Source organism: Carassius carassius, chromosome 2 (genome assembly GCF_963082965.1).
Source record: "Carassius carassius chromosome 2, fCarCar2.1, whole genome shotgun sequence".
Lineage (NCBI taxonomy): Eukaryota > Metazoa > Chordata > Actinopteri > Cypriniformes > Cyprinidae > Carassius > Carassius carassius.
In genome coordinates, this window is record NC_081756.1 from 10,232,255 (window position 1) to 10,257,544 (window position 25,290).

General features: G+C 37.0%; 1 protein-coding gene across 3 annotated transcripts in view; it reads left to right on the plus strand.

Moving 5' to 3' along the window:
* Window positions 1–25,028, plus strand: part of LOC132101837 (neuron navigator 2-like) — an 87,403-nt gene extending 62,375 nt beyond the window's left edge. For all 3 annotated transcript variants that reach the window (XM_059507055.1, XM_059507061.1, XM_059507068.1), the window contains 26 exons: window positions 220–526; window positions 1,531–2,236; window positions 3,562–3,978; window positions 5,187–5,252; window positions 5,718–5,768; window positions 7,028–7,185; window positions 7,421–7,600; window positions 9,873–9,925; window positions 11,854–11,877; window positions 12,203–12,277; window positions 14,890–14,973; window positions 15,084–15,207; window positions 15,483–15,631; window positions 18,063–18,235; window positions 18,313–18,466; window positions 18,630–18,792; window positions 18,898–18,998; window positions 19,096–19,191; window positions 19,922–20,090; window positions 20,185–20,420; window positions 20,635–20,789; window positions 21,570–21,641; window positions 21,916–22,112; window positions 22,220–22,338; window positions 22,545–22,745; window positions 23,670–25,028. In XM_059507055.1, the coding sequence (XP_059363038.1) occupies window positions 220–526; window positions 1,531–2,236; window positions 3,562–3,978; window positions 5,187–5,252; window positions 5,718–5,768; window positions 7,028–7,185; window positions 7,421–7,600; window positions 9,873–9,925; window positions 11,854–11,877; window positions 12,203–12,277; window positions 14,890–14,973; window positions 15,084–15,207; window positions 15,483–15,631; window positions 18,063–18,235; window positions 18,313–18,466; window positions 18,630–18,792; window positions 18,898–18,998; window positions 19,096–19,191; window positions 19,922–20,090; window positions 20,185–20,420; window positions 20,635–20,789; window positions 21,570–21,641; window positions 21,916–22,112; window positions 22,220–22,338; window positions 22,545–22,745; window positions 23,670–23,795 (4,356 nt within the window). In that variant the 3' untranslated portion in view covers window positions 23,796–25,028. The remainder of the gene's footprint in view (window positions 1–219; window positions 527–1,530; window positions 2,237–3,561; window positions 3,979–5,186; window positions 5,253–5,717; window positions 5,769–7,027; window positions 7,186–7,420; window positions 7,601–9,872; window positions 9,926–11,853; window positions 11,878–12,202; window positions 12,278–14,889; window positions 14,974–15,083; window positions 15,208–15,482; window positions 15,632–18,062; window positions 18,236–18,312; window positions 18,467–18,629; window positions 18,793–18,897; window positions 18,999–19,095; window positions 19,192–19,921; window positions 20,091–20,184; window positions 20,421–20,634; window positions 20,790–21,569; window positions 21,642–21,915; window positions 22,113–22,219; window positions 22,339–22,544; window positions 22,746–23,669) is intronic.
* Window positions 25,029–25,290: the final 262 nt, after the last annotated feature.

The following is a 25,290-nucleotide window of genomic DNA, read 5'->3' on the forward strand; positions in this document are numbered from 1 at the left end:
GTATGAACCTTTGGGTAAGACCTGAAATTTGGAGCTCATAAGCATCCTAACATACTAATATACTAGTACTTCTATCTATCACTATCACATCACTGTGGAAAATATGTGAATACTTGCTGATATGACTATATTACTCAATTCTAAAATTAAGGAATATTTGGACTTTGAAATTTGATACATTCATAATGTTGATTTGAAAGCCTGTGTTGTTCTCCGTAGCCTCAGACAGATGCAGAGAAGCATTCAGCAGGCGAACACAACACTGCTTGGTCCAGTGATGAAGTTAAGAATGCAGACGGGGGTTTGGATTGCGACATTAAATTGGAAGCAGGTCTGAAGTGGCGGCGGACCCCTTCAGATGTTTCAGAGGAGTCCGATAAGAGCACCTCTGGGCGGAAAACAGCACCTATCACTCAGACGGGCTCCTGGAGGAGGGGCATGAGTGCACAGGTGGGCGTGACTGTACCGCAGACGAAAAGTACAACAGTAATCACAGGAACCGGCATGATTAAGACACAAGGGACAGGTACGTGTTCTCTATCTAAGAGCATTTTGAAAACATTTCAACTTGACTGGTCAGTGACATTTGTTTTTAGGCTCGGAATTCAGAAAATGTAAAATACAATGAAATGACAGTTTGGCTCAGTGTGATCCCTTCATCTGTCCTGACTTTGAGTGGCTTGTAACGTGCAATTGGGGACAAAAAAGGCATCAACTATCTTCCAAAATGTGTAATTAAAAACACTTATAAACCAGCTGTTGACAACAAAAGAGAAGCTTTAAGGACTCTCTATAGGTTTCTGCCAAAATAAAAGCTTGATGGTTTAATATTTAAAAATGCATAATTGTAGAAATGAAAAAATATATGAACATTTGAAAGTTATTTTATTCTATAGTATATTATATAATTATTTTAAGCATTGTAATTAATAGCAATTAAATTTTACAGTTGTACTTGAAATTGTTTTCTTAAAAAAAATGTTTTTTTACAATAGCAATGTTAGTTTTTTTTTATATCTTTATATTTTAATATATGTAATCAAAAAGAATCTGGCCAAATTTTGCAGCCCTAAAGACATCCAGAACATGTATTTATTTATCTTTTTGATTGTATGCACACTTTTTTATCTGATGGACTGCAAAATACCTTTTTTTAATAATTTACGATTATTAAAATTAAATTATTTATAATTCAATACATAATGTATAAATTATTACAAATATTATTATTATGGTTGCTGTTTGTGTTGTTCAGTGTTGCTTTGACACAATCTTTCTTGTTTAAAATGCTATATAAATAAAGGTGACTTGACTTGTTGTATAGTCATATTGGTAAACAATGAAAAAAAATGACCTGACTGAGCAACCCCAGAGTGTTTTTTTTTTTTTTTTTTTTTTTAGAAAAATCTCAATTTTTTCCACAAGTCATGCAGCCTAGTTTCATTTAATCCCACACGGACATCCTACAAACAGTGTAGGAGTTTTATGCATTATCAACTCGTCCAGCTGTAACATTCTTTTGTTTAATAGGTAAAACAGATGATGCTAAGGTCTCCGAAAAAGGCCGCATGTCTCCCAGTTCCAGCATCGTCCAGCATTCCTCCTCCGACGCCGGTCGAAGCAGCGGAGACGAAGCCAAGAAAACACCTGCAGGCCGAGTCCCCACAAGCACATTTGGTTTCAAAAAGCCCAACGGCGTGCACGGCCCGGCCACTGTGGTAACCACCTCCAGCATCCCTCTGGTGACAGCAAGCGGTGCCACCATCACCAGCGGCTCTGCCACCCTGGGTAAGATTCCCAAGTCCTCCGCCCTTCTGGTGGGTGGGAGAGGGTCGATAAAAGGGGCTGCGGATGGTTTATTGCCTCCTCAGGAGGATGGCTACCTGTCCCCCAGTGCTCGTTCAACACTGCAGTACAGAAGTCTACCTCGACCCTCTCGTTCTGGAGCCACGGCCCGTAACGGAAACCGATCGTCCACAAGCAGCATCGAGTCAAGCTTGATCTCCCGGACACCTGTCCTTACTGCCGTCACATCCGGCAAACTGAAAGATTCTGCCACTAAAACCAACGGGCACATAGTCCAAGCCAATCAGATGGACAAAGAGAAGGGCGTGGCCTCAGAGATAGACACTCTGAGAACCAATCCGATTGTTTCGGGAGGAGGGGCGGCAACTATCCCACAGACAGCGAGACAGGGAAACAAGTATAGCGAGGTCTCGTCTCCAACATTGCGAAGGTACGTAATGGCAACTTACCACACACAGAATTTCACCCTCATAAATCAGAGCTTCCATTGACGTTTCCTCGATTAATAACTCCATTCATCTTCTCGGGCCCCTCTTACACAGCCAAACATGTGAAAGAAGGAATGAGTTTTCGTAACCTCCTCCAGCTCTGTGATTAGGGTCCATCTGAAGCTGTTTACATAGCCTGCTTTATGAAGGTCATAGATCACGACTCTCCAGGGTGGCTCACGTTTCCCTCTGAGCTGCTTGTGTTATTGATGAGAAAAGTTCTTTTAATCTCTTCCAACTATTTTTAATGATTGAACCATGTTTTTTTCCTCAGCTTCAGGGGTTAAAAAGGGACAAAGTGAACATTAAAGGTTGAAAATAAAGAGAAATAGAAATTAGTATGCATCACTCTCACTTAGTATGCATATTGCTCATACTTGAAACATATAACTCTTTGTATTAAACTTCAGTATTTAACTTGTCCTGTATGTTTGCGTTATATACTTGATCACACTTTTTTCAATATTATTTTTGGAAAGATTATTTATTATGAAAGAAGTCAATGCTTTTATTCAGAATTGGTATAAATGCGACAGTAAAGATATGTATAATGTTGCAAAATATTTTTTTATTCAAAATAAGTGCTAAACTTTATATTCATCGAAGAATACAGAAAAAATGTAAATAAAAATTATCATAGTTTCCACAAAAATATTAAGCAGCACAACTGTTTTCAACATTAATGGTAATAAGAACTGTTTTATTTTTATATATATATATATATATATATATATATATATATATATATATATATATATATATAAATATATATATTTAGCACCATATCAGCATATTACAATTATTTGAGGATTCGAGTAACGGCTGCTGAAAATTCAACCTGCTTATCACTGGAATAATTGACATTTTAAATTAGAATAAATAAGAAAATTAGGTTATTTTAAACTCTAAAAATAGGTTATTTTAAAACTCAAAAAATATGTCATACAATACTGTTTTACAGTATTTTTGTTCAAACTGGTGAGCAGGTGACTTCTTTCAAAATCATTTTTAGAAATATTACCAACTTTTTTTTTTTAATGTTTTAAAGTGTATACAGTATGTACACTAGCTTCTTAGAGTAAAGAAACTAAAATGCCTTTCCATTTTACTTTCATTTTATGCTACCTTGAGAACCCACTCCTTCAGAAATGAAAGAATCTAGATATTAAGTTTACTCATGATTTCTGATTCTCTCTTTTGCTGTTATTTTCAGATTTACTGAATGTTCCGTTTTATTATATTCTCTTTCTCTTTCTTCAACTCTCAGACTTTTTGGAGGTAAGGCTGCTAAACAAGCCTCGGGCACCACTGCAGAGAGCATGAAAAACTCAGTTGTCATTTCCAACCCCCACGCTACCCTTGGGCACACCCAGTCCTCCGGTGGGCCCTTGGACTCCCCCTCCACAATACCAGGCAGCGGCGGCAGCAGTCCTCTGTACGGGGGTCGTGGTGCCAGCATCGGGGGCAGTGAACAGGCTTCGAGCCCTGGTTCGGTGTACTCAATGGGCACTGGGACCTGGGGCACCACCATCAGCAGCTCTTCGGCTCTCGGCTACCCCTCCGTCAGCAGCATGCACACCAGCAGCGAGTCCATCGACATGTCAGTGGGCAGCGGGCATCACCGTGATGATGTTCACCCGGTGCTGATGAGAACGGGCAGTGCTAAGATAGGCATGTCAGAGAGGTGAGTCTGGGAGTTAGAAGGAAATTCATGGTACTTTTTTATCTGTGAGACCAGTCTGGGTTAACACTGAACTATTGTGATTTATAATTCACAATTTTAGTGCTAATCTGAATTGGATTTTGATTCGGAATTAGAACTGTTGTTGATTCTGAAAAACATTTTCCCTTTGGGGTAGCCGAATCTCCTTAAGGATTTTTCCTATGTCCATGGAATACAGGAGTCACTTCTGAACTCACACTCACATGGTGAAGATGACCATGGCAGAAGAGACATGATAGCCGTAGTGTCATAATCATAACTCTGAATTGGAATCTACAGTAATCTCAAACTAGTATTCAGATTTTGATTCAGATTCGGAATGGCAATTCAGTTCATAAGTTATTTGGTTTTTTAAAACACCTGAAGACTCTAGGTTTACAAATTTGAATTAAATCACATCGCAAATCAGGAAACCAATTTCGATTCAGTTTTATATTTGTATTATTTTTATACGATGATAATATTTATTAATGTTTTTGATAATCTTTTATTTGTAGGTTTTCATGTGTCTAAGTTTATTTTTTTATTATTTCTTTTTTTTGTCTTTTATATTTAACTTTATCTTTAGTTTTAGAAATGTTAGTACTTTGACATGCATTTCAGGTAGTTGCCAAGGCAGCATTTCTAACTTTATTTGTGAAGGGTAATTTTCATATAATTATTTGTAATGTGTTTTAAGTTATAGTTTACAATACAAAACCTTTTCAACTCAGATTCTGTTATTTGTTTATATTTTAATTTAGAGTTCTAATTTGAAATTATTTTTTTACATTTTATTCTGAATATCTTAGCACAATAATTTACAACAGCTTCAAACGTGGCTCAGCAAATCAGAATGATCGGAATTCTCCGTTTTAGGTGATCTACTGAATTGGAATCTGAAACAGAATTCGGATTTTGATTCGGATTTTGATTTAGTTTAAACGTGTACTAAAGTCAGTTGTTGTTTGTTGAAAAACCAGATTGATGGATAAACTGTAGGTTTATAAATTTAAATTGCACCATTCTGTCACAGTGCTCAGAATAACTTGCTTAACACACTTTATCAGGTTGAAGAACATGATACTGCAGTTTGGAAGCCTCTTTTGTGTCTCTAATTCTGTATTCATCTCTTCTCCAATGCTTTTTCTGTCTATCAACCCTCTCCTCTCCCCTCTACTTCCCCCAAGTCCCCTCTCCTCTCCCTCTGCGAGTCCTAAATTCAGCCGTAACACATTGCCACGGAAGCAAGACAGGTAAAATGTCTGACAGGTCCGCCTGTGCTGCTTTTTAATACTGACATGGCTTTGTGTCTTATGTTTGCATAATTTTATAGTTATTAAGACCCCGTGTGAGCAAAACTTTTGGCTTTTAGTCCATGTCTTTTAGTTTTGAGGCCATTTATATGATAGCGAACTTCTTTCTCTTTCGGAAAAATTGACCAAACAATTTACTCCAGCGACACCTAGTGGTAAAATCCATAACTTTCCACAATCAAAGCCAGAGCTTTGATTACAGTGATGGTTTGTTGGGTTTATGATTAATGTGACGACACAAATCAAGACTCTTATGAGTTCTAGTTAAGTCAAAGGACAGATTAAATGATAATCACCTTGAAATTATAATTAAATTAAACCTTATTATCTGTCTGGACCAACCCCTTATGATTGAGTAAGATCTTCCTCTCCTCTCTTGTTGTTTTTATTTCATCCATCTCTCAGTGATTCCTGCAGTGATAGAAACACACTTCCCAAGCTGGGACTCAAGTACAGGTGCATTGTGGGAATGTGCAGACTGTGCTTTGGCACTCATGTTCTCCTTCTTTCTATTCTATCTCTTTTTCTCTTGCACATGCTTCAGTTTTAATATGCATCGTGGCCACAGTTTTATTTTAGAGCACTGTTTTCTGTTGCAGTTTTGGTGTGAGTGCATGGCACTTGTCACTTTTTGTACAGAGTTTGTTTCACATTATGGAGTACTGTAAGTGAATTAGCATTTTTTGTAAATTTCTGTTGTTCTTTCCACAGTTTTTCTATTGTTTTCTGTCTGTGTGTGAGCATTTTAAACTTGTACCCAGACTTTTATTCGTAATTCTGTTTAAACTCATGTTATTGCAAGTTAGTGATTAATTGTAAATAATTATTCACATTAATATTTATTTGTTTTTAGTTTTTTTGTAAATGCAATATATATATATTACACATTAATGTTAGTAATTGATGTCCTAAAATGTCAAATATAAATATATTTTCATATGCACTACAATTCGAAGGTTTGGGGTCGGTGAGATTTCTTAAAATATTTAGATTAAATGTTTAAAAAGTCTTTTATGCTCACCATGGCTGATTTATATATATAGTAAAAACAGTAATATTCTGAAAATTTTTACAATTAAAGATAACTGTTTTATGTTTTAATAGATTTTAAGTTAAAGTAATTTATTAAAGAAAATGAAAGACGTAATTTATTCCTGATGACAAAGCTGAATTTTCAGCATCATTCCTCCAGTCTTTAGTGTCACATGATCCTTCAGAAATTACTCTAATATGCTGATCTACTGCTCAAGAAACATTTTTTTATTATTAATGTTAAAAACAGTTGTGCTTGATTAATATGTTTGTGGAAACCAAACAGATTCGGGATTATTTGATGAATAGAAAGATTTTAAACTTTTAATCTTATAATTTTATAAATGATTTAATGTCACTTTTGATCGATTTAATGTTTCCTTGGTGAATATTAGTGTTCACATTTTTCAAATAAACTTTTGAACAGTAGTGTCAACATGTCATGTTTAAAATAAAATACTATAATATTAGAAATATCAGAAAAAAAAAAAAAAAAAAAAAAAAAAAATATATATATATATATATATATATATATATATATATATATATATAAATTAGAATAAATAAGATATCTTTATATGTACTAAAATTACTTTATTTCCAATCAAATTGGTCAGGTATCAGATCACAATATTTGTGACATTTGAATGCCGGCATCTGATTGGTTGGTCCTGTTGTTGCAGGTACGCCCCTTCACCACAGCTGCGTCAGGAAGAGGCACGTGATTGGCTGCGCTCACATTCGGCTGGTGGTTTACAGGACTCAGCCACTAACTCTCCCTTCTCCACCGGCTCCAGCTTGACGTCACCATCTGGAACGCGATTTAACTTTGCTCAACTTGGTAAACCAAATGCTTTTACTGATATAATATGTAATACTTGCTATAATACATTTTCTCTCCATAGTCTGTGAAGTCTATTTGAATATTTCTGAAATGCGCATATATGTTACTTTTCACTTGCATGCCAATAAATCAGAAATAATAGAAAAATAGACTTTACCTAAGCGTGCATTTTGCTTTAAAACATAATTTGTCTTTCCCTACATGATTAAGTGCCATTGTGTGTTATTTACAGGAAGCCCCACCACAGGTGCTCAGATTAACCTGGCCAGCCTGCGCAACAACAGCTTGACCAATCAGGACATCACGCTGGACAGCCATGGTGATTCCCGTCTGCGCAACTCCTGCATGTCGTTGGACGAGAAGACGCGCACCATGAGCCGGTCGGGATCCTTCAGGGACGGGTTCGAGGAAGGTGAGAAAAATAAATGCAAGAGATGGAGGGTTTATTCATGCTCTTCTCTACTTTGGAAAGGTTTCATTCCATTCATGCACTCATAATCCTCAAATCTGCCACATTAGCTCTTCTGAAACAAAGTGAGAGAACTGTTCTGATTGCTCTCTGTGTAGTCAGCTACCTCTTAAGACGGTATCCTAACTGAAAAAGGAACCCCATAAGTGATTGATTTGGAAATTGCAATGGCATTAATGCTCCACAAAATAGCACAACTCATATAAATCACAATAGTTTCCATTATAGTTGATGTAAACACAGAAAAATAGGGTGAAATGGTCAATTTATAATAAGGCTGAAGTATTTATGGCAATTCTTTCCAGTATTAAACCATCTTGAATTATTTTTTTCCATTGCAGTGCATTGTTGGATTACTTTATCCCCAAATGATTACTGCAGTTTATAATTTGGCCAAAACAAGGTATCTTAGAAGGCAGCATGAAGTATTTGTCTATTTTGGAAATATCGCCCCTGTTTAACGCTTAAAATTGTTGTCTAGAATGGCAGCTAATTCATTGTTGTTCTTAAAGACAATAGAAGATAGGCTTTTATAAGAAGAAGGTCAATATCTGCAGCAGCTTGTCAGCTTGAACCCTGTGCTGAAATACAACTGAATACAGCATAAGCTTATATGTCTATCTTCAGTCTATTCACACATTTGACTTAATCAACAGTCTCTGTTCTCCTCTCCTTGACTTTTTGAATAATCATTGTGTACATAAAGCTTTATGTTACATTTTAAGTCATTCCAGTTTTTTCACTCAGCCCAGACACCCGTTCACGCACTTACCTGTTACGAGTCTATCCTTTAAGAACAGGAAGATGTTTGCCAAAGACAGTTAAGCCATAAACTGTCCCCTGTAGAAAAGTGTTATAATGACACTCACAGCACACTAACCCAGTATTACCCAACTGTGCCTTTTGTGACATCTGAAACCAAATCCAGGTTTCAAAGCCATGCACGTTCTCTTCAGAATCAAAATATGATACAGTATGTGTGGCACGGACAGGGGACTGAACACTGCAACATGAGTGTTGTAAACGTCCCAGAGGGATTGTGGGAACAGGTTTAAGAGAGGACTTGATCCACACACAGGAAGTAAATAAGATACATTTCATATCCTCAGCCTCTGGCAGTAGTGATCTATGTATGTATCTATCTGTCTATCCACCTTTGAAATATCTTGTAGTAACATGTAAATACCATTGTAAATAACTACCTTCAGAAATCAGAAAGTGCTTTCTTGACCAGGTATACATAGAATTAAATTATGCTCACATTTAACTTAAATGGTAATAGTGTATTTCAAAGTGTAGTGGACTACAGTACCATGTTTGTTACAGACTCATGTAGGTAATACGGTGCAAGAGACATTTAATTTTTTATCCAAAGTGACTTACAGTGCATTCAGACTAACATTTTCTTTTTTACCTAACTTGTTGAACCCACAACCTTGCGCTGCTAATGCAATGCTCTACCACTTGAGCCACAGGAAGACATAATGCATTTCTCCGTCCCTGAACCATCCGCCCTCTCTCACACACATTATCTCTGTTTTGGTTTTCTGGGTGGTCCTTAGCTGAGTTTATAAGCATCACTGCTCTTTCATTTTCACATCTTTAACTCCGCCCACATCACGCCCAGCCAGCCGTTTGGCTTTTCCTCAGGGCTGATCTGGCATCATGAGGAAGTACCAGGCGAGCCGTGGGTGGACTGTGGTTGGGCTGGTGTCTGTGATTTCTTTGGGAAATGATTTGAAGTCACACCCCTGAGCTCACAGTCACGATTAACGTTACTGTTTGTGACTGAAGTTATTATTACCTCTGATGATGAGTCACATCTTGTCGGGGCAGGTGAAAGTTTAATGAAAGGTTTTAGTTGTTAGACACAGTGTGTGTGGGTTGATGCTTTTGTCTGTGTGTGTCTGTTTTTCTGTGGAGATTAGCTGGTGGTTAACATAGCATTTAGGTGTTTTGAAAAGCAAACAGTAATACACTTTGCTGGATGTAATCTGTTCTGTGTACTTTAAAATCTACTACTTCCATTAAGCAGTAACTGTAGTGTTAAAATACACTGATTTTCTCTGCTGCGTGATATGATGTACTTACTTTTGATCTGTGGTTTTTGTTTTGTTGCCTAACAACAGTCTGTCACACCCCAATGCAGTAAAATAAGAACAGTTACATACAAGAATAAGCCTTAATTTCTAGAAATGTATGTTTCTCTCTTTAGTTCATGGATCGTCTCTCTCGCTGGTGTCCAGCACCTCTTCTGTCTATTCAACGGTGAGTTTTCAGTCCCTTTTAAAGTGTTTAAAAAAATTTTTTTTTTCAAATGGTCATTTGTGTTTTCTTTGATTCGTACAGTCACTTTCATAATAAATAAACATTTATGAACATTGCAGATTATACAATCTGAACACCAAATTGTTGCATGAGAGACACAGACAGACAGATAGACAGATAAATAGATAGATTTTAAGCTTTATTATAATGTATTTCATTATAGGCTAAGTGTAAATTTCAGCCAGTGATTATATAGGTTGATTTGGACTGTGCCACACCTCCAGATGGGCGGCTCTACTTACCTGCAGAGGTGTTTTAACAACAGTCTCACTCTAGCACATGTGTGGTGAGTCTTTAGTTCAAATGAGGTTGATTTCAGGAACTTAGGGGGCAGAGATTTGTTTAGAGTGGATCAGATTCAGTGAAGTAGAAAGAGTGGAACATCATGATGATGGCGACTCTCTCTATGGGGACAGCTGTGACTTCTTGGGGATACACGGTAGGAACCTTAGTTTTTAGATTGCTCCTATTCTATATTTATACATTTATGTGACATATTATTACAGTGCATTCATTCTTAGTTAAGTACCAGTAAATAGGAAACTAATGATCTGTACTGACTTGGAAAGTGTCTCTTGTTGGACTTCGCTAAATAGCGAATTGACTCTTTAGTGTGTATTAATGCTGATCCAAAATCAACATTCAGGTCATTTGTCTGAAGTTGGAGGCTGTGAGGTGTGTTTGTTTGTGTATGTGGGTAACAGCTGCCATGCAGAAACATAGTGTCTCTTAGACACTAACATGAAATCTCTGTGGTGCTTTTGAAGATACTGATTCATTCTGTACTACAGAGTACTGAATGTTCATCAAAAGACTGATATAATGGCATGGTAATCCTCCGTCTCAAAGACAACAAAAGCTTAGAGATTTCCAACAAAGCTCTTCTGATCAGAGTTGCATTGACAAGTCAACATGTTGAGTCTGTATGATCAGACACATTTACACAGAGCAAGACTTGACTGAACCAGACCAGCTAGACGCATCTGGGTTTGTCCCACATGTCACATGATGCCGTGACAGACAGACAATGCTGCTATTTTAATGCCACTGTCAGTCTAGCTGTTGGACAGGTGTCAACGGCGAAGAAAATCATTAGAGTGGGTGTCATTACATGCATGTTTGCCAGACGACATACAAAGGGCCCTAGTATGCTATTATGATCTAAAGCATTCCGTTGTCAGCAAGCATGCATATTCACCCGAACATTTCAAAATCTGCATTCAAAATATGATTAAAAAAAAAGTTATGATATGAGTCAAATATTTAACATTGGACATTATTTCTATATCACTATTCAAATAAGCTAATTTGTGACTTTTTTTGGCACAAGAGGTCAGATGTGCTTCTTTGCACTGAACTGTATACAGTACATTTTAATACATTTAATGCATTATGAAATGAAATTAAATATTAGTAGTAAATTGGGAAAAACAAGCATCTTTACTAGTGCTCTCACACTTGTGTATTTCAACTAGGCTTTTACGTATTATGTTTATGTCAGTATCATTCAAGTGCTTCTAGGTGATTCCCATTGACTAGTTACCAACTTCCCCGCAAATCCATGTGTTCAGTGATATTTGAAATATATATCACTGAACACCAACTTCCTGTTTATGTCCAACTTCCTGTTTATCTGCTAGTGTGCCAGTAGACACACTAGCTCATAAATGATAGGAAAAGGAAAAGTCCCTCTTTAGAGCTTTAGGGTTAGCTTTCTGTTCACTTTCAGGTGTGTGTTGCTGTCTCTTGTGTTCATTTTATACCCTCAGGAGAGAAAGAAGCTCATTTTTCAACTGTTACACAAGAGAAGTTGTGCAAATAGGCTGTTTAAATATGCCAGTAACGACTCTGTCTTTTCATTTTAACAGACAGAGGAGAAATCACAGTCAGAGGTGAGGACATGTTTTTTAACTTTGGTAAAAACACCACACACGCAGACCCCACATACCTGTGGACCGCATTGCTGTCACCTGCAGTGTGTTTATTCACCACCATTGACCTGTTGTGAACACAAACTGTGGGTGGATTCACGGCCGGTGGATCTTTACATCCACCTGTGCAACACACACATCCACCTGCAAACTGTTTCCCCCCTTTGATACCAATTCACAAAGTTCTGTTTCTACGACACACCTGGATCCCTTGTGTGCCTCCTTTTCATCTTTGTTTTTTTCTTCCTCTTTTCATCCTGTTTCTCTTCTGCATTTTTCTCTCCAGATCCGCAAGCTGCGTCGAGAACTGGACGCCTCCCAGGAAAAGGTGTCCGCCCTGACAACGCAACTCAGTGCTAATGTAGGTGGACACAGATTGACTCTTTATTCTTTTATTATATCTACAGGGCATAATTAATTCCCAATTCTGCATCTAGTGTCGGTTGTCATCCTGAGGCATCTTATAAATGGTGTTATCCTAATCTCAGTGACGCCTGTGTGGGTTGTGAATTTGATTAATGTCATCATGACCTCATTGGAGTTTCCATTAGTCGTTACCTGACCATACAATATCGCTACGTCTTAGGCAACACTTGTTATTGCAAAACTTTTTCTCATACTTAACATGTACTTACTCATGAAGTTGAACCTGTCAAGTAAAAAAATGTAACTTGTTTTCAGCTTTTAGAGATCGCTCTACTATATAAGATTGCATTTGCGAGAAATAGTCATAATGCGAGATGTACAGTTATAATTGCAAGAAAGTCACAATTTTGTAAGATACAAAATTACATTTGCTAGAAATGGTTGCAAGTTTGAGATATACTGTTAAAGTTGTCATTTAAAAAATCCAACTGTGAGATATTAAATTCAAACTGTGAGAAGTAGTCGCAATTTTGTGATATAAAGGTCACAATTATGCCAAGAAGTTCATAGTATAGTATATATACCATAGTAGTGTTTAAAAGTTGCAAGTATCAAAAACAGACACGATTGTGATATATGAAGTCATATTGATAGATAAAAAATTTCTGCGATACAACATCTGAGAAATGTTGAGTCGCATATAAAAGTTGCAGTCATCAGAAAAAAAGTTGCAATAATCAGTCACATCTGTAAGATTAAATTACATTTGTGAGATATATTCACAATTTTGAGGTAGAAAATTCCAAATTATTAGAAAAAAGTAACGTACAACAGAAAAAGTCACAATTTTGAGAAATAAAGTCACAACTATGAAATAAAACTCATGATGTGAGATATAAAATCAAAATTATATATATAAAAAAATATTATTTGGGGCCACTGTATATTTATAATATTAACATACTAGACTAAATTATAATATACTGTGAGAGTATGCAGAATATCCACGTCATTTCCACAGGAGAAATGGGCTGTGTTTGATTTGATGTTTTATGGCCATAGAGAAAGGCGAGTACAGACCATGTTCAGCGTTTTTGATATGTCCTCCTAAAGATAAATGCATGTGTGAATCATAAAGGCATGTCTGTTATGCCTAAGGCAAAGGAAGCCTGTGTTGTAAGTACAACCTAGACAAGATTTTTTTGAGATACTACCAAAAGGGGAGTTTAAATGTGTAATAATAAGACAAGATTTTCAATTTTTTTCTGCATTGTTGTCATTTCTTCTATTTCAGGCTTGTACGTAATGGTTTTTGACATAATGTAGTACACCATGAACATGTTTGACTGGCATGAAATGAGGTGAAGGATTATTTATCCGAGTAAGATGTATATAGAACATTCTTTCGGTTTTATGATCATATGGTATGCAGACAAAACACTTTAGTGGGTGTTCAGCTACAGAACAGTGAGAAATGTCCAAATAGGAAGAAAAAGAATGGTAAAAAACACAACAGGGCCATTGAGACGTCAGTAAAACAAGTCAAGGCCCCAGGTGACCTCATTGCTTTTGTCTGTCTCATTTATCAGTGTTAGGAGGAGCTATGCAGTTTCTTAATATATCACTGTAGTTTAGTTATCAGAATCTGAGCTATCTATGGAACAGCAGAAGAGCTCTAGTGCTTGTTCTGTCGGGACCAGCCCTCTGATCTGGCTCCCTTTGAACCGCTACCCTTCCCATGGGTGCTCAGCGAAACACTCTCCCTCTCAGGAAGAAAAATATAGACAGAGAGGCTTTACGGAGACAACTGACAGCTCCCAGTTCCCTCTTGGATGTGAGGTGAGGCGACGACCCAGAAGAAAATTGTATGTTTGGTGATAGCTTTTTCATAGTTTAGGAATATTAGCTTCGAAAGTTTTATCTTTGACTCTCGTATTTTCTTGAAAATATCTCGTGAGAAATACAACGAATAAGACAATTGTTCGTATATGTTAAAAAGTTGCATTCAGAAAATGTTCTCTGGCTTTTAGAGGATGCATTTGTAAATATTCAGGTTTTATTCAAGTCTGACGATCAAGAGACTTTAACAGAGCTCTCCAGTTGATCTCCGTTAATTCTCATTGCAGTCTGGGGGAAACACTCGAGATATTTAAGAAATCAATTGTAATTGTTTTCATTCCCATGGGGAAGATTAGATTAAGAAGGAAAGGCAAGCTGTAATGAGAGGGTAAATTAGGTTTCTGTTGTCGCATGTCAGTCTGGGATATGGGCCAAAGTTTAGATTGCACGTCTAAGTGTTTGTTTAAAGGCAAAGAGTGTTATTAATAATTTTAAGCTTTTCTGCTTCTGTTGATCATTTCTATATCCAGGCAGCTCTCACACATGTCATGCAGTTCATGCAGCTTTTAACAAGTGCATTTGTGAAACTTATTATCATCTCAAAGAGAAAGCTTTGCTCAGATTTAATGTAACCACTTTGAAGTTAGATTGCACAATGTCTGTGTATTGTGTGAATAGTGTATCATGGTGCAACTATGATGCATGCATGCATGTCATTTTGAATTTGAATGAACCGGCTTTCCTCATTTTACTTGTTCTTATTTTCAGGCCCACCTGGTGGCAGCGTTTGAGCAGAGTTTGGGCAACATGACCATCCGACTGAAGAGCATCACCATGACCGCAGAACAGAAGGTAAATGTCAACAAGCTTGCATTTGAGTAAATCGCATTTGTTCATTAATAAACTTAAACAGAGCATGATTTTGTAGATGTGTTGTCAATTAATATATATTTGTGTGTTAGGACTCTGAGCTGAATGAGTTGAGGAAAACCATCGAGCTGCTAAAGAAGCAAAACGCAGTGGCTCAAGCGGCAATCAACGGCGTCATCAATACTCCAGAACTCACCTGCAAGAGTGAACGCACAGGTGAGCAAAAGAAAAGAATCATTATTTTTTCCAAATTTGACTTCATCTTTGAAATCTCTGAGATTTGATTTCAAATTTTTGTTCTGTGTCTTCTCCTTTAACGTGATTACATTTCTGTTCTAGTAACATTATGTGTTTTGAGCATTCTTTTTATGTACTTCCCAGACATCGTTGTGTTCTGATTGGTTGATGTATTGTACTGTATTGTTAAGTTTTGCACTCTGAACACTAAAGGGCACACTTGATGTCAATTAAAATCTATCTCTGTTCATCAGGTAATAATGGAGCGAAGCCGGACCTGCGCATGCGCAGACAGCACTCATCTGACAGCGTCTCCAGCATCAACAGCGCCACCAGCCACTCCAGCCTGGGCTCCAACATGGACAACCCCGACTCCAACAGTAAGAAGAAGAAGAAGAACTGGGTGAGCACACACTCCTCTCATCATGACAATTCTGTCATCATTTAACCACTCGCTTGTTGTTGCAAACCTGTATGAGTTTCTTTCTTCTGCTGAATACAAAAGAAGATATTTTGAAGAATGTTGGTTACAGAGCAGTTTCCAGTCCCCATCTATACTATGGAAGTCAGTGACATTCTTCAAAATATCTATCTTCTCATACAGGTTTGGAACAACTAGATGCCGAACCTGTCATTTCTGGGTGAACTATCCCTTTAAAGAAATGTTTAACGGTGTTTCTTCATTCTGCATTTTATTTGTGTCTAATGTTTGTCTGAAATGTTTTTGTCTGAAGTTGCTAAAGCTTAAAAAATGAATAGACTCTACTAACAAACATCTGGTGTTATATTTACTATTATGCTTTTCCTGTAAACAGAGTTTAATATCGTACTTCCTGTTTTGCTGTGTCATGCTATGGCTGTAGCTGGTGACGTGTTGGAGGTGATGTGTCAGATGATGAATATGAATATGTATGTTAAAGTAGCATAAGTCACCCTGTTATATTTGGTCAAGTGTAACATTGATAGGCCAGCAGTCCTTATAGATTTATATACACTACTGTTCAAAAGGTTGGGGTTGGTAAGATTTTTTCCCCTTGTTTTTCAAAGAAATGAATTCCATAAGTATACATGAAATTGATTAAAGGTAACAGGAAAGACATTTACATTGTTAAAAATAAATAAATCTTAAGCATGAATTCTGTATGAATTCTTATGCAGCTTATCAGGATATTAGAATGATTTCTGAAAGATCATGTGACACACTGAAGACTGGAGTAATGATGAAAATAATCGCAGGAATTAATTATATTTTTAAATATATTCAAATAAAAGAAAAAACTGTTATTTGCAATTTTAATACTTTTTCACTATTTTACTGTTTTTACTATGCTTCTGATCAAATAAATGCAGACTTCTTTAAAAATAATAAATCTTAGCAGCCTCAAACTTTTGAATGACAATGTACACCACAGTTGTTGTTTAGTGTCCCAGTTTGTGGTGTTTTCTAGTTAATGATTATTCTTAGACTGAGTTAAGTTGTGATATTTAGCTTTGTAGGTGGGTCACTGTACTTTACGCAAAAAAAAACCTGCTCATTTAGGCCTGGTGATCATCTAGTGTTTTGGAGAATTGTAACCACCAGCTTAACTACAGTAGGTCCCTATTCCTGCAGTTGATTTGTGTTATTGCGTACGCATTAGTCCTGGGTTTATGTTGGTCTTGAGAGGTCTTGAAATGAAATGTAGTTTATTTCTCTCAACTCTCAACTTAGTAGTTTTCCTGCAGATTTAGTGGTAGACATGCAGCTTGTGCTTCAGAGCCCTGTGCAGGACACAAACACACACGGCTGAATGTGCTTTTCTGTGTGTCTCTCTGTTTTTCGCTGTGCTGTCGCTTCATATGGCAGGTGCATGAGGTAAGAGTGTGTGTTCAGAGAATCCTGCACACCTGTCTTTGGTTAACCCAGCTCCACTAACACCACTAACCCTGCTAACCGTAGATGTACTGCTCCTCAGCCTGCTGTCTCTCTCACCTTTACACTGTCCTTCTGACCTCCTTTCCCTTCTTTTTCCTATTTGAAATGATGGCTTATAGTGATCTATGAGTCATTATATTTATTTATACAGTTAAGCTGATATTTATTTTAGTGTATACTGTTACACAGAAGAGCAAAGTCTGCAGAAATGTTTCTTGGAATCATGAGTTCCTGATGTTTGAATTCCTGATTTTATATTGAGATCTTGATTATGAACTTCTTGGCTTTGAGTTCTTGGTTTTGAATGCAATTTATAAATTGTATTGTCAATTTATTTAACTTTCTTATTTGTTTGTTTTTTTATTTTAAACTTGGTTTTACATTTCTTGACTATAAACATTCTGATTCTAAACTTGATTTTTTAATTTTGCTTTTTTTTTCATTTTAAACCTCTTGATTATGAACTTACTTATTTAGATTTGTTTTATTTTAAACTACAAGTGTGAACTTTTTGATTTTTTACATTTCTTTATTACAAAATCTTATTTTAAATTTGTTTTTATTTTAAACTTTTTTTTATTTAAATGTTTTGTATTTTCCTTTTTATGTTTTAAACATATTAATAATAAAAAAAAAAATCCTATAGACAAATAGATGTAATAATTGAAATCTGTCAGGATTAACTGAAATAACAGTTCTCAAAACATTCAAATCCATACATAAAAACACAGATAAAAGGCTATCTTTTTATTTTGCACTGTTTTTCCCTTCTTTCCTTTTCTAGCAGTTTCTAGCAGTTACTCCCCTGTGTTTACTGTATTGCTTCTCCTGCACATATTTAATTGCTGCGTAATCTAATCATTTTCCAGGAACTCACAGCTTAATTATCTTCTCTCTGTTTTCCCTATTGTCATTGCAGCTGCGGAGCTCCTTCAAACAGGCCTTCAGTAAGAAGAAATCACCTAAATCAGCCTCGTCCCACTCAGACATTGAGGAGATGACGGATTCCTCTCTCCCTTCCTCTCCCAAACTCCCTCACAACGGCACCAGCACCTCGGCACTGCTGCTCCGCAACACACACTCCAGCTCAATGTGAGTGTGTTTGTGTTAACTTTTTCTGTTTTATCTTCGTGCTCTTTTCATCTAACATCATGTGTGTTGTCACGTAGTCTGTCCGACTGTCTGGATGGGGAGGCGGAGACTGTGATGCAGCTGCGTAGCGAGCTACGAGAGAAGGAGATGAAGCTGACGGACATTCGCTTGGAAGCCCTAAGCTCCGCCCACCAGCTGGACCAGCTGCGGGAGGCTATGAACCACATGCAGGTGTGAGACTGACCTTCACGTTACCTTCTTGGAGTCCCACAAATCAGATTTATTGGAACAATTATATGAGATGCTTCATTTTGCAATAGTGTTTTTCACTGTTTTTTTAGTACAAAAAAGAGGAATGTTATATATTTTATCATTATGTGGGTGGTCTGATAAGGTGGAGATTGAGAAGTTAAAGGTGGAAAATGATCGCCTTAAATTGGAAAGCCAAGCCAGTGGGAGCAGGGCGTCTTCTAAAGTGTCTGTCTATAACCCGAGCTCGACCGCAACGCCTGGCTTGTCTGAACACAGCCTCAACCACACAGAGTCCAGCAGCTTCGGTATGAGCAGTTTCTTGGGTTTATTTTTCCCTAAAGGTAGTTTTGTAGCTGTATGTGAGAAACAATCATAAAAGCACATTAAAGATCTAGTCTGTCTGCTTTTAGACATGTTGTTGGACGACTCTGGTGGAGACGGAAGCTCTCGTAAAGAGAGCAGACATGTGAAAATAGTTGTCAGTCTTCAAGAGGACATCACGTGGAAAGAGGTCAGTACTCCCGCCTTTTTTTTTTTACAGGAAGATCTTAAAACATGCCCCATTTGGGAGAGTTTTGTTTGAATGATTTGTCTTCTGTCTCTCACAGGACTGTAGGACTCGAGACTATCTGATTGGCTGCATCGGTGTCAGTGGAAAAACCAAGTGGGATGTTCTGGATGGAGTTGTGCGGCGCTTGTTTAAGGTACATTCATTCACATGCATCGCTCTGACCTTTTTGTTGACAATGAGTGGTGTACATTCAGAAACATTAGACAGTGGTTTATTGCATTCATTTTTGGGGGTTGATTGATCTGTTGCAGTCATAAAGACTTTTTCATTGAGGTGTTTAACATGAAGTGGTTTGTGAAAAGTGCTCTAGTTTCATTTCTGAAAGATATGATATCAACACACAGTATTATTAAACCGTGTGAAAGCAACCTGTAAGACAGATGAATCTCATGATGCAATGTTCAGGTCCTATTTTAATCCAAAAGCGAATTACATTTGGCTTAATTAAAATGATTTTGTGAATAAAATATGCACAAATTCAGTACAACAGTTACTACCATTTTTGCACTTAAAATAGTACTCCATAAAGGAATTTTACAATTTTCTTTTTTAAAAAGTAATATTAATATGATTTGTTTGTGTTACAGTACAGCTACTGACTTTCTCTTGTATTGTAAATGCCCTTAGTTGTTTGGAAATAATGCTAAAAATGAATGGGGAAAAACAATTGCTAATTATTTTAGGGTGAAATATGGATATTTTTTGACAGCAGATGTATAATCACATGCAAATGATTTGAATTTATTGATGTTTGCTATATGAAAGAAGGCAACCATCCTGAGAAGACTGTGTGCATTATTGTGTGTATATTTAAAAATGAGTGGAGACCTGTTGGATTTGATTACCTGGTGGTCTCTCTGTAGGAGTACATCAGGCATGTAGATCCGGTCAGTCATCTGGGTCTGGGTTCAGACAGTGTGGAGGGATATCGTATTGGAGACGTGATCCGGACCGGCGGAGCAGACACACCTGAACTCCTGCCTTGTGGATACCTTGTGGGAGAGAATGACACAATCAACATCTCACTGAAAGGTTCACACAATCAACTAAAGTTTTATTCATCATTGGTTCTAATTGCTCCATATTTCTGTAGTTGTTAACATTGTTTATGTTGCTCTCATTTCAGGTGTGAACACTCAGTCCGAGGATTCTCTGGTCTTCGAGACATTGATTCCCAAACCCATGCTTCAGCGTTACGTGTCTTTGCTCCAGGAGCATCGCAGGATCATCCTTTCAGGCCCCAGTGGTACTGGAAAATCTTACCTGGCCCACAGACTGGCGGAGCATCTGGCACAGCGAGAGGGCAAACTGCCCGATGAGAGCAACATCGTCACCTTCAATGTCGACCATAAATCCAGCAAGGTGAGAATTATCTATTTTCCTTAGTTTGTGAGCAATTGTTTGTATCAGCTCTACATCTTTTAAAATCTATTTTATGTAACATATATGTCAAAAGAGCAAGGAAAACCCATTTAGAAACTAAGTTTTTCATCTCCAAAATGTAAAAGAAAAATGCTAAAATGAACTAGAAATCCTTGTACATTAGAAAGTAAGGATGCATATATTTATTTTCCAGGAGTTGCGTCAGTACTTAGCAAACATAGTGGAGCAGTGCAGCGCTGACGGGCAGGAGACTGAAGCCCCTCTTGTGCTCATTCTGGACAACCTTCATCACATCAGCTCACTGGGAGAGATCTTCAACGGCCTGCTTAACTGCAAATACCAGCGCTGGTGAGCCTGCCTTTCATACTCTTTCGGAAATATATGACTGTTCAAATTTGTGTGGTTAGTATGATTTCTTTTTAAATACTTAAGTAGGAACACATTAAAGTGATCGAAAGTGAAAGTAATGGAAATGTATAATGTTATAAAATATTCTATTCATCAAAGAAACTTGAAATAAAAAAGCATCGTCATTTCGGTAGCACTTTATTTTACAGTCCTGTTCCTCATGTACATACTATGTACTTATTAATGTTATTACAATAACTAGGTAATAACTAGGTACTGACCCTGAACCTAACCCTAAACCTAACCCTACCCCATTTAGTTACCTTATATTACCAGTACTTTCTTAGGTAAGTACACTTTAGGTACACTGTAAGTACATGTAAGTGCATGTACTGTAAAATAAAGTGCAACCACAGTTTCTTCCAAAATATGAAGCAGCACAACTGTTTTCAACATTGGTAATTATAAGAAATGTTTCTTGAGCAGCAAATCAGCATATTAAAATGATTTCTGAAGGATCATGTGACAATGAAGACTGGAGTAATGATGCTGAAGACTGAAGCTTTGCATCACATAAATTACACTTAAAAATATATTGGAATATATAAAACGTATAAAATTGTAATATTTCAAAACATTACTGTTTTTACTGTATTTTTCATCAAATTAATGCAGTCTTGGTGAGCATAAGAGGCTTTCAGGAGCATTAACATATTGAAAAATTGCGTATATTTATATGACAATTAGTTCACAATTAATTTTATCTCTCTGTATTTGCAGCCCGTATATAATCGGCACGATGAGTCAGGCGACATCTTCTGCTCCAAACCTGCAGCTCCATCATAACTTCAGGTACAAAACTATCCTTTTTTTTGTTCTTTAATTAACTAAAATGATACCTAAACAGGGAAACTTCTACAGAGTGACCTCAAGGTGGCACCATTGCCCTGTTGTTGGCAGCAATGATGAGATTTCTTTCTTTTTATTTTTTTAATCTATGTTTCTTTCTTTCTTTCTATTTATATTTAATTTGAGTTGAGTTGAGTTGGCAGGAGTGGAATTGAATATGTATATGTTTATATATATGAGAGATGCTAACACAAGGAACATGTGATTTCCGTCCCAGATGGGTGCTGTGCGCTAACCACATGGAGCCGGTAAAAGGTTTCCTGAGCCGGTTTCTGAGGAGGAAGCTGATCGAGACAGAGATCGGCAGCCGAGCACGTAACCCTGAGCTGGTGAAGATCATAGACTGGATCCCTCAGGTCTGGCACCACCTCAACCGCTTCCTGGAGGCCCACAGCTCCTCTGATGTGACCATTGGTACGGAGATAAACCACTGTACTGAAGCCAGATATTAACAGACCCTTCCAAGGCTTACTAATATGCTCTACAAGTGTTAAATGAGAGTCTCATGTCTCCTCGTCCAGGTCCACGTTTGCTCCTGTCATGTCCGATGGATGTGGACGGTTGCCGTGTTTGGTTCACTGACCTGTGGAACTACTCCATCATCCCCTACATGCTGGAGGCTGTGAGAGAAGGCTTACAGGTAACATTTGCCCTCGTTTATAGTCAAAACTACCTTTTTCACTGGTATCTTTTTTAATGATTACATTTCATTGTAAAAGTGACCTTGCACAGCATTATAAGTCCATTATCAAATGGCATAGTTCTTTCATCCTTCTACTTATCTCTCAGTATCTGGAACAAAATTTTGATTCAGTGTTTATTAGTTGTCGTTTTTTTTTTTTTTAGCTATATGGTCGCAGAGCTGCCTGGGAGGATCCTGCGCTGTGGGTACTGGAGACTTTTCCATGGGCAGCTTCTCATCAGCACCCTGATTGGCCAGCTCTATTGCAGCTCCGCCCAGAGGACGTGGGTTTCGATGGATACTCCGCCTCCAGAGAGGGCCTTAACAAACAGAGTACTCAGAGTGACATTGATGCCGACCCACTGGTGAGAAACACAGACAGATTAAAGTATTAGTGTAGTGTGGCCATAAACTCTGTTCTGGTGGTTTTATGTTTAAAAAAATATACTCTTTGCTGCACTAGTTGATTAATAAAAATGCTAAACTCTTCAAGTTGGGAACATTGTAAAGACAAAAATTGATTTTGGAAAGACTGCTTAAAAAATCCTAAAATAAACAATGATTGAAAATTATTAATACACATAATAGTTGATGCAAATTCAAATAAAATGAGGACTCCAGGCTGATCATTGGTGGAGAAACACTTTTTTATTCTAAATAAGCCCCCCCCCCCCCAGGTTGAGATCACATGACCTGTCAAATATAATTTAATAATTTATTAATTTATTATTACTGAGATGAAATTAGAATAAATTAATTATGGGTGATACTGTATGCCTGCAAACAGAGTATGGCACATAGGCTTATTTTAGTATTATACATACATACTATTGTAGTATTTATTAATATTTCAAATTTAGTTCAAATCTCCAGTTTTCATTTAAAATTTAGTTTAAGTTTTAGTAATTTTATGTGCATTTTTCCTTAGGCTTAAAATATTATCTATATTTTTTATATTGTATTTCTATTTAGCTTTCATTTGTTTTTGTGTCAGTTTAATTTTTATTAGTTTAATTATTTCAGCTTGAACATACTCATTTCAGTTAGTTAGCAATAATATATAATATTTATATTGTATTTTATTTCAGCATTTTAATGAATTAAAATTAGTTTTAGTTTAATAAAAGGTAGCAACACTAATCACACTGTATCACACTGCCAATAATGTTCTAGATTTAGTCTTTTCTAAATACTTACATTTTGAAAAACGTGTATAATAGCTCAGATTTCTTCTGGAATATATATTAAGACATCTGCCTGACTGTTATTTTTGTGTATTGTGTGAACAGATGAACATGCTCCTGCGTCTGAAAGAGGCGGCCAGCTGCTCCGGCCCACAGAGTTATGACAGTGACTCCAATAGTAACAGTCATCATGATGATATCCTGGACTCTTCGCTGGAGTCCACACTGTGATCCGACCTGATCCCTTCTGCCATTTAATTCCTCAACTCTAATGCCAGCCGAGGCAGCAAAATCAAGTCATTACATCACATCTACGGGTGCAGGTAACCCAAATAAAGAATGATGCTTTATATATAAAAATATATATTTAAAAATATAAATAAATATACGCTAAAACTCAGCGGTACTTATGGACGTGAAATCGTCAACAAAATCAGAAGAAAGTGCTTTGTCCCGATTTGTACCTCAAAAATAAAAGTGCGGTCACATTAGCCAAATTTTATGGACAGAAAAAAGGTTCATTATCCGTCGTCAATAATGTAGCAATGTATGAAACACAGCTCACACAATTCAACCTGAAGCTACTGCAAAAACATTTTTCGCCCTAACACGAAATTCCCGATTTCATGGATTTCTATTGAACTGACAGGATTATTTCACCTACAAAATATTCACAGAGCTTCTCTAAATGTGATCGCACCTTAACTGTCGACGAAACTTTTGCAAACAATGCAATGCTGGTTTGTCTTACCCTCTACTGGTGAAATGGAGGAATTACATCTTGAATCTGAGACTGCCATCTTGGCGTCAGCATCTACTTCCTCGTTGACTTTCCCTGTTTTGATGGACTTGCTTTACAAAACCAGCTTGATCGAATGCTGACCATCGTTTCATGTTTTACATAAGGATACAGATGAAGTAGCATGTTGCTACACTTATGATTTTGGACTTATTTATTGTGAGGATAGGAAAAAAAATACATTGTTTGCCATCTGGGACGTGCTTTTGTTTTGCCCATTTTTTGTTAAACCACCTGTTTCTTTTCTGCTGACCACATGTTTCAGTGTTTTACTGTAGCACAAAGCCTATCTATCTATTTTTTACACTCGATCGCACACGATTTTTGGTGCTGAATGGAATCTGGTGCCTTACTCCATTTTGTAAAGAATAAATAAACGGCACTATGTTTTATACTTCCGTAAAATGCTGATTTTATTACAGTTCGTAATTGAACTACAGGGCTCTGCACTAGTCCTTTGAGTTTGCCTAAAATAAACAGCCTCAGTCACCATATCTTACGATATGTGTGGTTTAGATAAGAGGAGGTGGATAAAGGGAGTGACTGTAACCTCCATCCGTTTTGAAATTACATTTTGTTTAAGCGAAGTTGTGACACAGTTAAAGGGACGTTTTACACACTCTTGAAAACTTTCAAACATGTATGAGAAAAATGATCCATTTTATATACGTGAAATACATGTGATCACTCCTGGCACAGTTCATCTTAAGTGGATCTTCTGTGAGGCTTTATGTGGAGCTTAAAGACCGTCTCAACACATCTTGGCAAAAGCACAGTGAGAAATTGTTCATAATTTGGTGTATGAGTATACCTCATTGACCATTTAGGCCTTTTTCATGTACATATCAATGCATTCAATGTGAAAGAGTAAGAAACGTCCACATAGTCATTGGATTAATAATATACTGTATTTGCTGCTTTGTAATG